The 15061-nt window shown below is 55.9% G+C and overlaps 3 protein-coding genes across 3 annotated transcripts; 1 reads left to right on the forward strand and 2 right to left on the reverse strand.

Annotated features, from left to right (window-relative positions):
* Nucleotides 1–1267: 1267 nt before the first annotated feature.
* GMORB2_4600 (malate dehydrogenase (oxaloacetate-decarboxylating)(NADP+)) lies at nt 1268–3210 on the reverse strand (the record flags this gene model as incomplete). The annotated part of the gene is made up of 2 exons (XM_035466574.1): nt 1268–2925; nt 3054–3210. The coding sequence occupies 2 exons, from the start codon at nt 3208–3210 to the stop codon at nt 1268–1270; spliced, it is 1815 nt and encodes a 604-aa protein (XP_035318343.1).
* Nucleotides 3211–6635: 3425 nt separating this feature from the next.
* On the reverse strand, nt 6636–12213 carry GMORB2_4601 (Telo bind; the record flags this gene model as incomplete). Its single annotated transcript, XM_035466575.1, has 6 exons — nt 6636–7430; nt 7881–9371; nt 9705–10353; nt 10432–11762; nt 12027–12092; nt 12187–12213. 6 exons carry the CDS (start codon nt 12211–12213, stop codon nt 6636–6638), a joined length of 4359 nt encoding a protein of 1452 aa, XP_035318344.1.
* A 383-nt stretch (nt 12214–12596) lies between these two features.
* GMORB2_4602 (putative flavoprotein CzcO associated with the cation diffusion facilitator CzcD) lies at nt 12597–14093 on the forward strand (the record flags this gene model as incomplete). Its single annotated transcript, XM_035466576.1, has 1 exon — nt 12597–14093. The coding sequence occupies one exon, from the start codon at nt 12597–12599 to the stop codon at nt 14091–14093; it is 1497 nt and encodes a 498-aa protein (XP_035318345.1).
* Nucleotides 14094–15061: the final 968 nt, after the last annotated feature.

The following is a 15061-nucleotide window of genomic DNA, read 5'->3' on the forward strand; positions in this document are numbered from 1 at the left end:
GGGGGGGGGGGGGGGGGCGCTGCAATAGACTGATCATAATGGGGGGATTGAGAACTTGGCAATTGTATGGAGTGGTATTGGTCTCTGACTTTCTATACTATGTTTTACCCCAGTCAGAGATGAGGTATATGTTTTACCCCGTTCAGAGATGGGGGTATCTGGGTACACACCAAGAGACTTTTTTTTTCTCCGTCAGTCTTTTCTTTTCTCTTGTTTATCTCTCTCCCTCTTTTCCCCTTATTAATCTCTTCCTATCAGATTTTTTTTTCTTCTTCTCCTCTCTTATCAGAACACGAGTATATATAATATTGCAGGTACTCGTAATTAATTCTACTACTTCTCCCCGAACCAAGAAATCGTGTTAATCGGATCAACAACATGGATCAGGAACGCCATTGTTTGAGACTCACACGTGACATCCACATGGGAGTCACCGTGCTTATGTCATGTCTCACGAATAGTCGACCGATGGAGGAAACTATATGCCGAGGTTGGACAGGACGTGGGACGGGACCTGTTGCTGCTGCTATGACCGCTGACTGCTACTACGACTATGACTATATACTGCTATATACTACTACATACTACTATATACTACCATCACCAGCCACTGCTGCCGATATGCGTAGCGTACTTCTCTACACATGTAGATCCATCTTTCCGTGAGCGGTAATCTCCTTCGGCAGCTGACAGAGTCGCAGCACAGCTACAGAAACAAGCATAGCACGCAGTCTCACCATGCATGCTCAGGTCGTATGTGTACGTCTGCCTGCCAGTCTCATCTTCACATGTCGAGGCTGACGTCCATCACAAGACACAAATCACATGCCATGTCTTCTCCAGATGCGGTCACTACCATTCTCCAATCTGACGAGGACCACAGACAGGTGTCAAAAGTCCGACAGTGATTCTTTCAAGAGAAGAGAAAAATTAGAAAGATGGAGGATAAGATAAACGGGGGAAAAGAAAACAGTTATGTAAATGAAATAGATCTCTAAAAACCTGAACATGGTGAGTATCTATATGTATATATACACATATATATACCTATCTATATATCTATGTATAAAAAAAAAAGGAAAGAGAAGTGTAAAAGAAAAGAAATACGCAAAAAAAAAAATTGATAAGCAGCGAGCAGAATCAAATTTACTTTTTTTTTTTTTTTGCCACATCTAAGCAGATGAGACAACCCATGCAGATAGAGGCTAGGGAGAGAGAGAGAGAGAGAGAGAGAGAGAGAGAGAGAGAAGAGGGAAAAGAGAAGATGTCACAGCCTGCTAACGTTGCCATCGTCAAACGAGACGGGATCGTAGATCCTCTTCTTGATATACATCTCGATGGCGGCATCCCCCCACTCCTCCCACTCGGCCCACTGGCTCTCGGGCAGGGCAGACACCCCGTCCCTCCCGGCCGCCTTGATGACCTCCCTGGCGACGACGAGGCTGGCGTCCCTGACGCGTTCGATGCGCGGGTAGATCAGGCCCAGCTCCCTCTCCTCCGGCGTGAGCGAGCGGGCGAGCGAGTCGGCGGCCGAGTAGACCATGCCGTCGGTGACGGCCGTGGCCTTGGCGAGGATGGCGCCCAGGCCCAGGCCGGGGAAGACGTAGACGTTGTTGCCCTGGTTCGGGTGGTAGGTCACGCCGTCCCGCGGGGAGGTGAAGGGGTCGAAGGGCGATCCCGAGGCGAACACGGCGCGGCCGTCGGTCCACTCGACCGCCTGCTCGAACGTGCACTCGGCCTTGGTCAGGGGGTTGCTCAGCGGGAAGAGGATGGGCCGGCGGCCGGGCACGCCGGGGGCGTCGACCGAGGCCGTCAGCGCCCGCACCGCCGTCTCGGTGAAGGCGCCGAAGGTGGCCGTCAGCCCCACCAGGGCGCTCGGCCTGGCGTGCTCGATCACCTCCTCCAGCGTGCGGAACTGGACGCCGGCGTTGTCGGTGCGGGCAAAGTACTTCTTGTGCTCGGCCAGCCTGTCGCCGCGGTCGGCCGTCACGAGCCCCTTGGTGTCGACCAGGTAGAACTTGGACCGGGCCTCGTCCTCGCTCAGGCCGCGGCGCGTGTAGTACTCCATCAGCTGCTTGGCGACGCCGACGCCGGCCGAGCCGGCGCCCATGAAGACGAGCCGCTGGTCCTCGAGCGGCACGCCCGAGAGGTCCACGGCGCCGATGTAGCCGCCCAGGACCACGGCCCCGGTGCCCTGGACGTCGTCGTTGAAGCACCTGTGCCGGTCGCGGTAGCGCTCCAGGTAGTTGAAGGCCTTCTCCGTCTCGAAGTCCTCGAACTGCACCACCATGTCCGGGTAGACGTCGGAGGCGGCCTCCATGAAGTCGTCCATGAAGGACTGCTGCTCCTCGGGCGAGGGCCGCTTCTGGCGCAGGCCGAGGTACAGCGGGTCGGCCAGGTTGGCCTCGTTGTTGGTGCCGCAGTCGAGGACGATGGGCAGCGTCTTGCCGGGGTGGATGCCGGCCGCGGCCGTGTACAGCGCCAGCTTGCCGATCGGGATGCCGACGCCGTTGATGCCCAGGTCGCCCAGGCCGAGGATGCGGGAGCCGTCGGTGACGACGCAGATGTCGGGAGGGGCGTAGGGCCAGTTGCGCAGCATGTCGCGGATGGCGTGGCGCTGCTTGATGGAGACGTACAGGGCCTCGGGTCGGGTGTAGAGCGACGAGTACTGCAGGCAGACGTCGCCGATGGTGGGCGTGTACACCAGCGGCATCAGCTCGCGCACGTTGCCCATGACCAGGCGGTAGAACAGGTCGACGTTCTGGCCCTTGACGGTCGACAGGTACAGGTACTTGTCGACGGGGCTGGGACGCGAACGGAGCACGCTCAGGGCGCGGGCGCACTGGGCGTCCAGCGACTCGACGGTGTGGGGGATGAGGCCGGTGAGCTTGTACCTGTGGCGCTCCTCGGGGGTGAAGGAGAGGCCTGGGGCGGTTCTGTGTCAGTACCGTTGCAGTCGCGGGACGTCGTCGCCGATCACCGGGAGGGTTCGGGTCGGAGGGCGGTCGGGCGGAGGAGGCGGCGGAACATACCCTTGTTAGCCAGAGGCTCACGCAAGACTTGGTGGCCGCGCATGGTGCCGGTAGAAGTGTCCTCTGCGGTGGTGGTGGTGGCGGTGGGAGCAGAGGCAGAAGTAGAGTAGGCGCGAAGCTGGTTGTCGAGGACACGGCCGTTTGTGGCGGACGAGAGGAGAGAGCCGTCGACGGTCATGGTGGACGGGCAGGGCCGAGAGGAAGAGGAGCGAGGGAGGGCGGTCCTCGCCGTAGGAGCAGCACACGCAGCACGTCCAACAGCGGCAGCGGTACCTGCAAAGCGGGCGGTGGTACGGAGCCGAGGAGCAGCAGTAGCGGCTGTGCTAGCAATAGCAGGGGCCTGGGTGGTGTGGGCGATTGTGGGGTAGGTAGGAGAAGGACCCGCGTCGTCGACGGGGTGGGCAAGGGAAGGCGACCGGTGCGTATTCTCCTCCTCTTGAGAAGAGGGTGAGGAAGCTGAAGAGGCAGCGAGAGATGCAGACGCCGATGCAGACGTTGATGCTGATGCTGACGATGATAGACCACTCGAGCGAGGACCAAGAGCGATGATGGTCTGAGTAGGGTATCCGGAGAGCAGATGGGCAGGAAGAGGTCGTCTTATAGAGACGAGGAGCCTCGAAGCTCGAACGGTTGATTGTCTCATGATTATGTGCTCGTACGATGATGGGTATACACGTAAGTCATAGCAGTACGAGTTAAGTCGTTTGGAAAACGTGCCTCGGTCTATGTCCGGGGGGGGGAGGGGGATTTATTGATGCACCACGTGGGAATCGTCTTTTTTTTCTCTCTCTGTAAGAAAGAAGGAAAGAAGGAAAGAAGGAGAGAAGGAAGGAGAGAGAGAGGAACAATAAGAGGAAGGGGGTCAGGAGCGGTTTAGTTAGTTGCAGGCTACTACTTACAGGCGACAGCTAAGAGAAGCTGCCACCGGTATCGGGGTTTAGCTACTGCTGCTGCTACTACAGCTACTACAGCTAGTACATGTATTGAAGAGATATATATATTATCGCGCGTGTCCCCTATTTTTTTCTCTCGTTCTTTTTTTCCCCTCTGCTGCCGATACTGATAGATAGCTTTTAAATAGCTCTCTCTGTCTCTCTCTCTCTCTCTCTCTCGTCATCTTTATCAATGGCAGAATAGGACCGAGAAAGAAAAAAAAGCCACAATCCCCGAAACCGCTAAGAGATCGGAGAGGTACAGAAATACATGCTTCTTTTTTTTTTTTCTCTCTTCTCTTTTTTTCATTCCTAATTTTTCTTCTATAATTTTTTTTTTTTTTAGAAACCCCCCCAAACCAAACCAAACCAGAAAATCTTCACCTGTACTGTACATACGAATACTATACGGAATACCTCTCGCAGTATCCGTACTCTTCGTAGCCGTGATAATAACCCAACCCCTAAAATGTCGAGGGTGAGGAGGAAAAAAAAAAAAACATCAGACACGGAAAGCCTTGACCCTCTCCCTCGACCGACCGCTAGATCGTCCCGGGCGAGTTTATAAGCCCCAGCCCCACCGCGGACAACTTCCGGGCCCTGGAGGCCTTTGTGCCTTCTTTTTGTCTTGACTCTCTGACGCCCCATCACCATTATTATTATTATTATCATCATCATCATTATTATTCTTACCTACTCGTACGGATTCACGGAGTGATACTCGTCAAGTATCCATCTGTACGGGGAGTGATATGCATCATACTATGAGGTGATACTCTGCACAGTTTACAACTCGAGTAATCCGTTACGTTGTATTACGAGCACTCACATACCGTACATCTTTTTCTTCTTCTTTCTTCTCGTGTACTTGACTCCTTTCAATCCCTACTCGACAATGATCGCCCATCATCATTCATATCTCTCTCTCTCTCTCTCTCTCTCTCTCTCCCGCATTGTTCATGTCGTACAGCAACGACATGACATTCTCATGCACAGTCTATGTACATATACATACTGTGCTACACGCACTGTGGCACGCTGCGACACGCACACACGCACGCACGAGCAGTGGGATGAAACAACGATTTTACACGGCATCACGACGACCTCGATAATATGTACTCCGTAGTAACGCGCCGCAATCGCCAAATCACCCATGTCGAAGCAGCGATCCCAGTAGTCGTACCACTACGGAGTACGACGGCTGCACTCTGCGAGTGATAAACTTGCAAGACTCTTCCAGCATTCGTGGTAATAATAGTATCACTACAGATTAGTGGAGTCGTAACCAGGGTTCGGCACTGCACCTTTTTTTTTTTTAAAAAAAAAAAAAAAAAAGGAGAGATGAAATATTTGATTCGAATATATAAATATTCAAGATAAAATAAAATAAAAAAGTCACTCTCCCAACTACAGTAATATCCCATACAGGTTAGTCAGGCACTCAAGACCTTGATCTGATCCCTTCGGAACATGCCCGTCATGGTCTTGGCTCCCCGATTTTGCCCGAGAAGCACTACGAGTCAACATGTACGATGATGGTATTATCTCACGTACGATGGTATTTATCTCATTCATGTACGATGGTATTATATGCGATAAAATATCCCATCATTCACCCACACATGACAGACAGGCACGCACACACACACACACTCACACACACTCACACACACTCACACACACTCACACACAAACTCACACACAAACTCACACACACAACACATACTCACTCACGGTAGCGTCCGATCCCAACTGTTGCTGTTCTTTCCATCAGCTTCTTCATATTATGCAACTATGGCATCAGATCCTTTTTTTTTTCTTAATGGAGAGCCCTGGCCGTTGTCGTTTTCCATCCCATGCCATCCTACGTGTAAGAGATGACGTTATCCGATATTGAATGAATCATACTACAGATAACCGATTAGGTCGACAGGTTACTCATTACTCCGTCCAAGTATTCAACACGTTCCCCCCGAGGCCAAACATTATCCCAATCACGGGAACAACCTTTCCTCCTTTGTGGTGGCATCTGGCCGTTGGATTACACACACACACACACACACACACATATATATATATATATATGTAATATAATATAAAAAATGATATAAAAAAAATGTATAAAAAATAATATAAAAAATGTAAAAACATGGGTGACGCGCCGGTAATCGGAAGTCTTTATTAGTGACCTTGGCCCAAATGTTTTCGGTTTTCTCTTGTACATGACGAAAGAATCACTACCCTACAACCAAAAACCCCCCTCATCAGAAACATCACCATCCTTAAAACATCATCACACACAATACACACACATGTACACACATACGCATGACACATGCATGCAATCCATGCAACAGCCTGCATCTGATACTCCACAACCCATCTCTGTACCTTGAAAGTATACGGTACAAGCCACGGTTCTTCCAAGCAATACCAAGCAATACCATACATGATGCATATACATGGGATTTCATCTCCATCTGTGAGACTTCCTAGCTTACTCCACAGATATCTGATCAGAGAAAAGAGAAGAGCAACATTAAAAATAATACATTATTGTTTTTTGGTCATGAATTTTTTTTTTTAAAAAAAAACGAAAAAGAAAAAAAAAAAGAGACCGAGAGAGAGAGAGAGAGAGAGAGAGAGAGAGAGAGAGAGAGAGAAAAGATTACCTCTGAGCCGAAATTTTCCTCTGCGTCGCCTTTGCCACCTTCTCCCTCGCCCCATCATCCAGCATACCCCACCACCTCCTCAGACCCCTGGCGTACTCGTGCTCTACCTCCGATACCTCGACCGGAGGACCCTTGATCTGCGGGGCGTCGTCGCCGTCATCCTCTCCTCCGTCTCCTCGACCATCTAGTTGTCCCTTTCTGTTGCTGCCGCTGCCGCTGCTTCTGTTACCGGTACCGCTGGCAGATGCGGATGCGGATGGTGATGATGCCTCGAACACGGCCCAGGCAGACTCATCGCCCGAGCGGGCCCCGAACCCCCGACCCTTCATGGCCACGACCTGGAACCTCCGCAGCAGGACCACGTCACCTTGCCTCACCGCTGGCAGGGACGCCAGGTGCGGTCGGAAGACGTGCGCCACCGTCACCGTCGCCGCCGCCGCAGACGTGTCCGTCAGCGCAAGCTCGAGCATGTAGTCCCGCGGTCCGCCGCGGGGCCGCGTGGCCTGTCCCGGCGTCGCCGTCGCCACGCCCATAAAGTCCGAGGTGCGGCCCAGCGAGCCGCGCAGGTTCTTGAGAGGGAGGAAGCCCCCCAGCTTGGTCCGCAGGTCTCGTCCCAGCTGCACCCTCAGCCTAAGAATGTACTCGTTGAGATTGCTCGTGCTCATGCTGCTGTTGTACTCCTCCGAGTCTGCCGTCGAGTATCTGTTCGGCGGTGATTGGCTGGCGATGCTCTTGCTTCGGCTCCTCCCGTCGACCTTGGCGACTAGCGTCGGAGATTCTGTGGCTGCAGTCTGGGATGCTGGTGCTGCCGCCGCCGCCGCCGCTTCTATTGCCGCCGCTTCTATTGCTGCTGCTGCTGCTGATGTGATCGATGTAGCTGATTCTGTCTCCCCCGCAATCTTCCGAGTCGGCCCCGCCATCGCCAACCCATGTGCCACTGCCGCAGACCTGGCTAGACCGACGCTTGCGTCCCCATCTCCGACCTTGCCATCTATCACCCTGATCGTCGGCATGGAATCTTGATCTTCATTGTCATCTTGCCGATACAGCTGATCTCCCTGGTTGGTGTCGTCGTGGTTGTCTTGGATGATGCTGCTGCTGCTGCTGCTGCTGCTGCTGCTGTCGTCGTCGTCGTCGTCGTCGTCACTGTTGGCCTCCCAATCCCGTGCAAGGGCGATGCTCGGATCCTCGTCCATCACAGCAGACGCGCTCCTCCGGTCCCTGCTACGTAGTGAATGCACCGTGATCAGCGGATCGTCCTTGACACCGTCCAATCCCGGAGCACCGGCTATCTCTGTGCTCGCCATGCTCGCCTCATGGGCTCTCTCTCCTGTACGTGAGCCTTGCTGTTGCTGCTGCTGCTGGTCCTCGGCGTGCTCTTGTTCGACTTGGCTTGCTGCAGCCGATGATGCTTCCTCCTCATCGTCCTCGTCGTCGTCCTCGTACTGCTGCTGGGACTCCCTCACGATTTGCTGCTCCGCCGCGAACGAGTATTCAGCTTCCGGATCTTCTTCGTCACCGTCACCATCCACCATCTCCTTCCCATTTCCTCGATCGTCCTCCCTTTCGTCCGGCTGCTGCCGCTGCGTCTCGTCTGCGGCAGGGGCAGGGGGGGCACCCTGCTGCGTCTCACGCGGGGTCGGGAGTTGTCCAGCCTCCTCAACCCGTCTCCTTTCCTTCACCACCACGTCCACATCTGCATCCGCATCCGCATCCGCCATTTCCTCATCTGACTCTGTCGCGAGAGGTGATGCTGCCCCGACTGGTGTGCTGCCGTCGGCAACCTCGGCATCTCCCTTGGCCGGTGACAGTGACGTTGTGGCAGCCGCTTCCTCGGTGTCAGAGGGAGCGGCAGAGGTGGGTGTAAAAGCTTCTGTAGCCTCGGATTGTTGAGACTTTCCCCTGCCGTCCTCGGAGACTTGTGTCGTATCCGGCCGTTGCTCTTCCGTCTCAACGCCTGCCGTTTGTTGCTCCTGAGCAGTAGTAGCTGGTGCACCATCCACCTCTGTCGCATCCACATGCTCCAGGACCTCTGCATTCTCGGCCTCAGACATTTGCACATCGTGCATCTCGTGCATCTCCGTAGGCGAACCGGGCTCCTTGTTTCCAGCATGCGTAGTCTCCTCGTCCACGTCCATGAGTACGTCTTCAGATTCCTCGGTCACGTGGCCAGTCTCGGTTGTAGGCTCATCATCAACAGCAGCAGCAGCAGCAGCAGCAGCAGCAGCAGCAGCAGCAGCAGCAGAAGGCTCGGTCGCAACCACATCTGTCGGAGCCTTCTGGCCGTCTGCGTCTTGCGTCACCGACACTTCTGACACGCCATCTCCATTTTCGTTTTCGTCGCCGGGTTTAGTGTCTTCGACTTCGGACGCACCCGGACGCTGCTGCGTGTCGTCGACCACCATGCCCTCCTGCGAGTCTACCTGCTCTGCCTCTGTCGATGCCACCTCATTCTGAGCTGACGGTTGGGACTCATACTGGGTCGTCTGTGTTTCCATGGACTGGGGAGGGGCTGGTGGTTGGGGTTCGTATTCCGTGACCTGGGTTTCCATGGGCTGGGACGGGACTGGCTGGTCTTGGATTTTTGATTCGTCGGCGTCGGCATCGGCGTTCTCCGTCGTAGTCTTCTCATCGCGGACGTCATATGTGACTGTGTCCCTTTCTGTAGATTCCTCGGGGGTTTCCCCGCATTGTTCCTCGATGGATTCCTTGACGGGTTCCTCGACGGGTTCCTTGACGGGAGGCGATTCCACAGGCTGTCGGCTGATGGGCTGTGGGGAAGCTTTGGCTGACTCCTCCTTTCCCTTTTCCTTCTCCTCCTCTGGCCTCTCCTCTGGCCTCTCCTCTGTGTCTTCATCTCCATCCTCAGAGTCTGATAATAGGGAAATGAAGACGGGGTCTTGCGATGCTGCGAGTGCCGGTTCATCCTCTTCCTCCTCCTCCTCCTCCTTCTCCTCCTCTTCTTCTTCTTCTTCATCTTCTTCTTCCTCAGGCTCTGAGTTATCTCCCGAGTCCTTGTCGTCCTCGTCCTCACTCATCTCGTCGTCTTCATCGTAGTGTCCCACATCGTATTCGCCTTGTTCTTGTTGGACATCCTCGCCTTCGTCAGAGTATTGTTCTCCTCCTTTTTCATCCCGAGATGAGTACTCCTCCTCCTCGACATCCTGACCAAAAGGGTTGCGATCGTTCTGCTCAGGTGGTGCTATATTCTCATCCCTATGCTCCTCCTCCTTCTCTTCATCCTCTTCATCCTCTTCACTCTCCTCCCCAACCTTCTCCTTAGAGTCACCAACCTGGTCATCAGAGCCAACCTCGTCCCCATCCTCGTCCCCAACAGCACTGGCACCAGACTCCTCGGCGACGTCATCCTGGGTATCTTGGTAATTTCGTAGATCGTAGTCCTCCCCTGAGACATCCTTGCCATCATCGTCCTGATCGATGTCGTCTACGTCGTCGGGATATTGTATGACTTCCTGACTTTTTATGGATGGCGCATCGTCGTCATCCCCATCGGCATCCATCGACGAATTCTGTGCCTCCTCTCCTTCTTCCTCGTCTGCCGCCACGTCTTGCTCTCCCTCCCGCTCCTGCTGAGCACTAGGCTGCTCGTCTCCGTACCGAGGTTTAGGCCTTGGACTGGGTGCCCTAGGCGGGGAAGAGCTGTCGATGATCTCGACGGGGTTCTCAAAGTCATTTTGTGGCGCGTGGTAATAGCTTGAAGGATCAGATTCCATCGGTGCCATGGATGTTACTGCTGCTACCCATCCGTCGTTTTCTAGAGCCTGTGGCGACGGGATCTCGGTAGCGTGGGGGTGCTGGTGATCTGCGGGGTGCTGCTGGTGGAACTCGTCATGGTCCAGCGGTGCATACATCTGATCGGGGAGCACGCTTTCGGGGTGGCCAAAGTCCATCGGTGCCGAGTAGAAGTCGTCGGCGGGACCGGATATCGAGCCCGGGGGAAACTCCGGTTTGTCCCCGGGCAGGAGGTGGGATCCAGCAGCATCGTGCATCTCCATGGCGGTGTCGAAGTCGTCGTCGTGGAATTCGTGGCTGTCGATATCCGTGTATTGGTGTGTCGGTTCGGGTGCTCGCGCCGGCTCCTCCTCTGTCGGTACGGCAGGCGCCTCTGGTATATGATGCGAGGCGAGCTCCGGCACAGCAGCCAGCTGAGCTCCAGCTGGTGTGGGCGATGATGGCGCCGTCACTTCTAGGCCACCTCCCGCTGGCGGCACGCTGGGTGCATCTACGGGAGCATCATCCATGGTCTGGGACCCCTCACCCATCACTGATGAGCCCCGCAGCACAGGCGTAACAGGCGCTTCTCCCTGCACATGCTCCTCCTGCTGTTGGGGGGACTCTTCCTGCCCAGGGGTACCGGATTCGGCATCTTCCACCTCCGGCTCAGGGCTCGGCGTGCGGCTCGCATACCGCCAGTTGGCATGCATGCTGAAGCGTCCGCGCTTCCTCTTCTTCTTCCGGCCGGTCTTGGTCTCATCGTCTTCTTCGAAGGGGTCCAGGCCGTCCTCGAACAGGGATCCATACGACACCCTGGCCCTCTTCAGAAACGCGGGCGACGCGTACTCATCGTCATCAAAGGCCGCGGAAGCGAACCTCTTTGCCGCCGGGAAGGCCGGGCCAGCCGTCCTGGGAAGGGGTATGCTCTCGAAGCGAGCGGGTTCGGGCGTCGACGGTTCCGGCAGCGGGAACGTAGACGGCGGCGCGGCGGCGGCGGCGGCGGCGTCCTTCTCCTCCTCTTCGTCGGAGGCGTCGACAACTATGCTTTCGCCATCTCTGTCGGAGTCGGCACGGCGCAGCAGCAGACGAAGCTTCCGCGTGAAATTGATCTGCCACTGCAGCGTGTCGGGTCGCACGGGGAGCGGTGAGTCTTCCCACTGGGCACCCTCGAGACTCAGACGGACCTGGTCACCTCCGCCGATCGATGCCTCGGCGACGGCTCTGGCTGCAGCACCGCTGAACTCGACGCGCACCTGTCCCTTGTTCAGGCGCAGACGGAAGTCGGACTCTACCAGCTTGAAAGCCAAGGACTTGGTGACGATGCTGAAGGGCCAGGTGATTGTGACCTCGCCACCGAAAACGACGGTGGACGATAGTTCGGGATTGAGCTGTGAGATTGGCGTAACCTCAGCGCACCGGAGCGATTCTCCATCACTGTCGTTGGCCATGCTTTCTTTTCCTTGGTCGGGACGCGATGGCCCCCCGTCAGGAGCTTTCTTAAGCTGGGTATTCTGTCGACGTAGCGGCGGTCAAGGGAGACGAAGCGGTGGCATATCGGGGAGGGGAGATGGGAACAGGGAAGGAAGTGAAACGGAGAAGAGTAAAGAAAAAAAAGAATTAATGGAGCTGTAGGAACTTCGGAAGAGATTCACCATGCGGTGACGCGGAATGGTTAGGATAGAAGTGTTGGATCGGCTGCCGTGCAGTTGGCTGACAAGCTGCGTATGTGACTGGTGGGCAACTGGCAAGCAGCCACGCGCGATCTGCCCTGTCCAGAGGAGGAAGGCGGTGTGTGCGGAGCTCTTTACGTACAAGAGTCTTCCCGGAGAGAACCGTCATCGATCGTTATCTCTTATCTAATCAGTCAGAGGCTCTCTCTTATCGGATCACACAATTAAGCCTCCACCCGGTATCCGGCGAGAGCCCCACCAACGTACGAGAAGTGGATCGGTCGGGAGTTGTAAGTCGAATGATATACATATACAATTGGGGGGCCCCTCCGAGCCCATCCCCCGAGCCCCTCACGTCAAACCTGCACTATTAAGGCGTCATTCCGTTTGGGATTGAGCGGCTAATTTCTTTGTGTGTGTGTGTGTGTGTGTGAGAGAGAGAGAGAGAGAGAGAGAGAGAAGGAGAGCGAAGAGAAGGTTTTATCTATCTCTCTTACCATGAAATTCTTGCAAAGACTCTTCTCACGCGTCCTCGGTCGGTCACCTACAGATATGGCACCATCCGCGGGCGGGGATTTCGACGTACGCAGGATAGCCGTCATCGGAGCTGGGCCGTGCGGCCTCGCGACGGCAAAGTACCTCCTGGCCCAGGGCACGTTTGACAAGGTGGACGTGTACGAGCAGGAGGATGAGGTCGGAGGAGTGTGGTACTACAGCAAGGAGCCCCCGGCGGCGCCGTGCCCGGTGCCCCAGGCGGATCCCTTCCTGCCGCCGGACAAGCCGCTCGTCCGAGGGGGCGGCGGTGCCGGACCCCTCTTCCCGTCGCCCATGTACGAGAAGCTCCACGCCAACATCCCGGGGACGCTGATGAAGTTCTCGGACCAGGACTTCCCCGAGGGGGGATGGGTCTTCCCCCGTCGCGAGACGATCCAGGAGTACCTGGTCAGGTACGCCGAGGAGGTGCGGGACTCCATCCGGTTCAGCTTCCGGGTCAGCGACGTGGCGCTGGAGAAGAGCGCGGACGGCGTGCACGACCGGTGGCGCCTCGAGGCGCGGTCCACGGTGAGCGACGAGGTGGTGCGCGGGACGTACGACGCCGTGGTGGTGGCCAACGGGCACTACTCCACGCCCTTCATCCCGGACATCAAGGGCATCGCCGACTTCGACGAGGCGCACCCGTCCGTGGTGATGCACTCCAAGGCGTACCGCAGCGGCGAGTCCTTCAGGGGGAAGAAGGTGATAGTGGTGGGCAACGGGCCGTCGGGCACCGACATTGCCGCGCAGATCAGCCCCTTCAGCCGCCAGCCGGCGCTGCTGTCGGTCAAGGAGCCGACGCCGGCCGAGCGCCTCGAGCACACCGGCTGCCGCGAGGTGGCGGAGATTGTCGAGTTCCTCCCCGGCGACGGGCGGAGCGTGCGCCTGTCGGACGGCAGCGTGGAGACGGGCGTGGACAGGATCGTCTTCTGCACCGGCTTCCTCTACAGCTTCCCCTTCCTGCCGGACGACATCCAGCGCAGGCTCATCACCGACGGCAGGGGCGTCCACGGCCTGTACAGGCACCTGGTCTCGGTGGACCACCCCACGCTGGCCTTCCCCTGCCTCAACATCATGGCCATCCCTTGGCCGCTGGCCGAGGTCCAGGCCGCCGTCTACGCCGGCCTCTGGTCCAACCAGCTGAGGCTGCCGGGCCGGGACGTCATGGAGGCCTGGAGCAGGAAGCTGACGGAGGAGAGGAGCCCGCGCATCCACGTCTTCAAGTCCCCCGAGGACGGGCACTACCACAACGAGCTGCACGACTGGGCCGTCCAGGCCACCCATCTCGGCAAGGTGCCGCCCAGGTGGGGCGATTTCGAGTTCTGGCAGAGGAGCCTGTTCCCCATCGCCAAGCTGCGCTTCGAGCAGCAGGGGTGCACGGCCACCACCCTGGACGAGCTCGGTCTGCACTATGAGCCTGCCGAGGCGGGGGAGGCCAAGGCCGCCGCTGAGAAGGCCGCCGTCGAGAAGACGGCTGCCGACACGGCCTCTGCCGACATCGCGACATCGTCATAGACCATGTGCGGTGCTGCTGATTAGACAAGAAGATACATATATATATATATATATATAGGCTGCCAATACGACTTTTTTCTTCTCCGAACCAAAACCTTGTAACCAATAAAAATATAATGAGAATAAAACAAGACGTCTCACAAGATGAGACGATAAGCAAAAGGTATAGTGAGATGACGAACCGACGAATTCCGAGCTCGACATGATCGGGGCTGGGTAGAGTTTTTGGTGGCAGGACCTGCACTCGTACGGTAGTGGTGTCGACGATGTGGTGATGAGGATCAATGTCTTGTCGTACCGATCTCGAGCTTTGACCCTCTCGGAGGCCCGTCTCGGAGGCCCGTCTCTGAGGCCCGAGAGTTGGGCTTATCGGTTGAAAGGTGCTTAGGCATGGATGTATTGGGAGTTGGCAGCCTGCGGAGAAGTGGATACCAAGGGCATGAGAGGTGCAAGTCGAGTGCAACGGAGGCTTTCTACCAGCCAACTGCAGTACTCGTATTCATACGTGATGTATTAATATATGATAATATTACCGGTAAGATTACTGCTTAGTAAGAGCATCACAGCTGTCTTGAGAGACGTAATCAGCAGTCAGTACTGATATTACTTGAATGAGTAGTCCGGCTACACACTCTCGGTAATAACATGTATATATATACATATACACATATATACATATACATTATATATATATATATAATGGCACGTCAAGGTGAATCGACCTCTGAGAGTGTATTTGTCAGTCGTTGCTGACCTCCCAGCAGCGGATGTCCATCCCTACATGCGATATCAATACCCTCCCTCCCATTGTCCGCGGCAATCAGTTTCGGTCGGCATGTCGTGATACCGTACATGGTATGAGCACAAGGCCGTGCAGCGTTCTTACGTCGTAACAGTCTCCACAACTTGCTTTTTGCACCATCGACGCAGTGAATCGTGCTCATTGACTCTGATTCTCTGTCTTTTCG

This window comes from Geosmithia morbida (genome assembly GCF_012550715.1).
Source record: "Geosmithia morbida isolate 1262 chromosome Unknown scaffold_21, whole genome shotgun sequence".
NCBI lineage: Eukaryota > Fungi > Ascomycota > Sordariomycetes > Hypocreales > Bionectriaceae > Geosmithia > Geosmithia morbida.